Source organism: Petaurus breviceps, unplaced genomic scaffold (genome assembly GCF_028583685.1).
Source record: "Petaurus breviceps papuanus isolate PSGF00001 unplaced genomic scaffold, PetGlider_PUasm1.0 171, whole genome shotgun sequence".
NCBI classification, from domain to species: domain Eukaryota; kingdom Metazoa; phylum Chordata; class Mammalia; order Diprotodontia; family Petauridae; genus Petaurus; species Petaurus breviceps.
In genome coordinates, this window is record NW_027185754.1 from 21440937 (window position 1) to 21443873 (window position 2937).

A 2937-nucleotide genomic window follows, 5' to 3' on the forward strand; every position below is an offset into this window, starting at 1 on the left:
TTTGGCATAGCAGATGCTTAATAAATGCTTATTGACTTGATCTGATTCTCAACTTCCCTATTTTACCAGTGAAAAAATGTAGACTCAGAAAAGTTAAGTAACTTACCCATGGTCACATAAATAGTATGGATAACCAGGAATCAAACTCAGATCTCTTCACCAAATCTAATATTCTTTAGAATAACTCACATTTTTATAGTGCTTTTAGGATTTAAATAGCCCTACCCCAATAATCCTCTGAGGTGGATAATATAAATATTAATATCATTTTACAGATGAAGACTCTGAGATTCAGTGATGTTACATGACTTATCCCCAATCAAAAAATTAGCAGGTATTAAGGAGTCAAACCCAGGTCTCTTTCTTTCAAGTCCATCATTTCTTCTACTCCATAACACTGATTTCCATCTCCCTTAATGATTCCCAAAAGAAAACAAATCCTGGTGTTGATAGACCTGAGATAGCAAATTTCATCTTTTTGTGATTATACTGAGTATCTTGTACTTTTCCAAAGGCTGACCCAGCCCCATCTCAGAACTCAATCTATACATAGGTTTTTTGCTTGTGTCCTCAGTCTTTTGCCATACTGGGGACCTTCTTCCCCTAACTGAGATCTTCTGCCCTCCCATCTCCTCCCTGGGCTACAGCAGAGAATTCTCAACTAGGAAACTAGACAATGACTTCTCCAGTGACAACTTGTCTGTCTCTCTGCAGCTTGGGAGCAGTCTCTGTGCCGATGGCTGAGAAGAACTGGACAACAGTGGATGAGTTCGTCCTCCTGAGCTTCTCCGCCCTTCAACCTGAGCTTCAGCTCCTGCTCTTTCTACTCTTTCTCACCATTCAACTTGTCACCTTGTTGGGTAACACCCTTATTATTGTGGTCACTACTGCCGACTCAGCCCTGCACAGTCCCATGTACTTCTTTCTCAGGAATCTTTCTGTGTTAGAAATTGGCTTTAATATGGTGATTGTACCCAAGATGCTGGGGACCCTATTGGCTCATGATGCAACTATTTCCTTTATTAGCTGTGCCACGCAGATGTATTTCTTCTTCTTCTTTGGGGTCTCAGAGTGCTGCCTCCTCACCACGATGGCATATGATCGCTATGTGGCCATCTGTGATCCCCTGCGCTACCCAGTCATCATGAGTCACAGGGTCTGTGTCCATCTGGCTGCTGCTTCATGGCTATCAGGTCTTCCTGTAGCCACTGTCCAGGCCACGTGGCTCTTCAGCTTCTCATTCTGTCACTCCAATAAGGTTAACCACTTTTTCTGTGACAGCCCACCTGTGCTAAGTCTGGTCTGTGGAGATACAACATTGTTTGAGGTCTATGCTATTATAGGAACCACGGTGTTTGTCATGACACCCTGCCTCTTTATCCTGAGCTCTTATGCCCGTATTGTTGCTGCCATTCTCAGGATGCCCTCAGCTGAAGGGAAGCGCAAAGCCTTCTCCACCTGCTCTTCCCATCTTGTTGTAGTCTCCCTCTTCTATGGATCTCTCAGCCTCCTCTATTTTAGGCCCAAGTCCAACAACTCTCCTGAAAGCAAAAAAGTGCTTTCACTCTCCTACACGGTAGTGACCCCCATGTTGAATCCCATCATCTATAGTCTGAGGAATAATGAAGTGAAGGCAGCGCTTTCTAGGACCTTCCTCAGGGCAATAAGTTTCTGCAAACTATGACATTCAATTATAGGAATAATGCTCAATTTTGTTCCTGAATGGACTGGAGAGTTTGGAGAACAGGGGGAAAATCACTTTGGTTTGTGGGATTTTACTGTTATCTGAGTGACAAGGACTATTCCTATCTAGGATACATTAGAGCAAGCTTTAAGTACACTAAGGAGGTGGTTAGAGTCAACAGGAAGATGAATTGCTGCTATGTGTTCCAATCCAACAACTCTATCTTGAGTGTTAGTCTTAACTGAAGCCAATCTTAGTCCATCCAAAATACTAGGAGGATACTACGAGTGATGAGTTGAGACCATATACCTGAGACTTTGAACATCAATATAGATGTATAGAAGCCTAAAGGAGAGAGGCAAGCAACATCAACAACTATCATGAGTGTACCAGTCTCCCAATCTCTGAAGTGAATCCCAAGAAATTTAACTTTGCTGATTTCACAGTACCAGAAAAATGGCAGAACTGATTGAGGTTGATGCTCAGAAAAAGAGAAAGCATGTTTTCATTGCATATGAAGGATGCAAGATGTGGACAAGGAAAAGTTCACAGAATGCAATTCAGATTTCCTACTGTTCCAGGAAAAATCTGGATATATATTTATTTGTATAAATACATATTTATATGAATATATATTTATTTATCTATGATAGGAGATCGAAGAAGCTATCTCAAGATATTTCTAGTCAATGGCATCTTCACATAGTCCAACAGCCTATATGCAGAATCTAGAATAGACATAGGGATGAAGAATGGAAAGATATGACTGTGTGCAGGCTACTAGACTTTGGACAAAGGATTCAAAGTGGTTCATCACTACATCACATCAAGAGTTCCAGATGCCCATGACTGTTTGTTAGGCGGCCAGCATTTCTCAATGTTGAACTTTTGCTGAGGCTAATAACAGATTTCTGACAAAAGCAGACAGTTTTCATCTGCCCAGTGGATTTTGCTAGCTTTAATATATGTCCCAAGGCATCTCAGAGGCACTTCTCACTTGATGGTGATTAAGAAACACAATAGTTAGAAACACAAACTACTTGAAGGTATTGGTATACCTTGATGACTTCATCGTCTTTGGGAAGAATATGAAGAAAGACTGATAAAAGTGTTACCTGTTCATCAGCTCAGCATAACAATTGCTGGTGATTCACATAAATACATATACACACACAAAGATACATATTTGTTCTTGATCTATGATTTCATCATAACAGGGGACTCCCCAGTGTAAAAACTTCTTTACTAGAGTA

At 40.9% G+C, this 2937-nt stretch overlaps 1 protein-coding gene across 1 annotated transcript; it reads left to right on the plus strand.

Moving 5' to 3' along the window:
• Nucleotides 1-313: 313 nt before the first annotated feature.
• Nucleotides 314-1684, plus strand: LOC138157305 (olfactory receptor 10A2-like). Its single transcript, XM_069082833.1, has one exon. The coding sequence runs from the start codon at nucleotides 677-679 to the stop codon at nucleotides 1682-1684; it is 1008 nt and encodes a 335-aa protein (XP_068938934.1). The 5' UTR covers nucleotides 314-676.
• The last annotated feature ends 1253 nt before the right edge of the window (nucleotides 1685-2937 follow it).

Coding starts and splice junctions, on each gene's coding strand:
- LOC138157305 (XM_069082833.1), top strand. CDS start 677: ATGACTTCTCCAGTGACAACTTGTCTGTCTCTCTGCAGCTTGGGAGCA.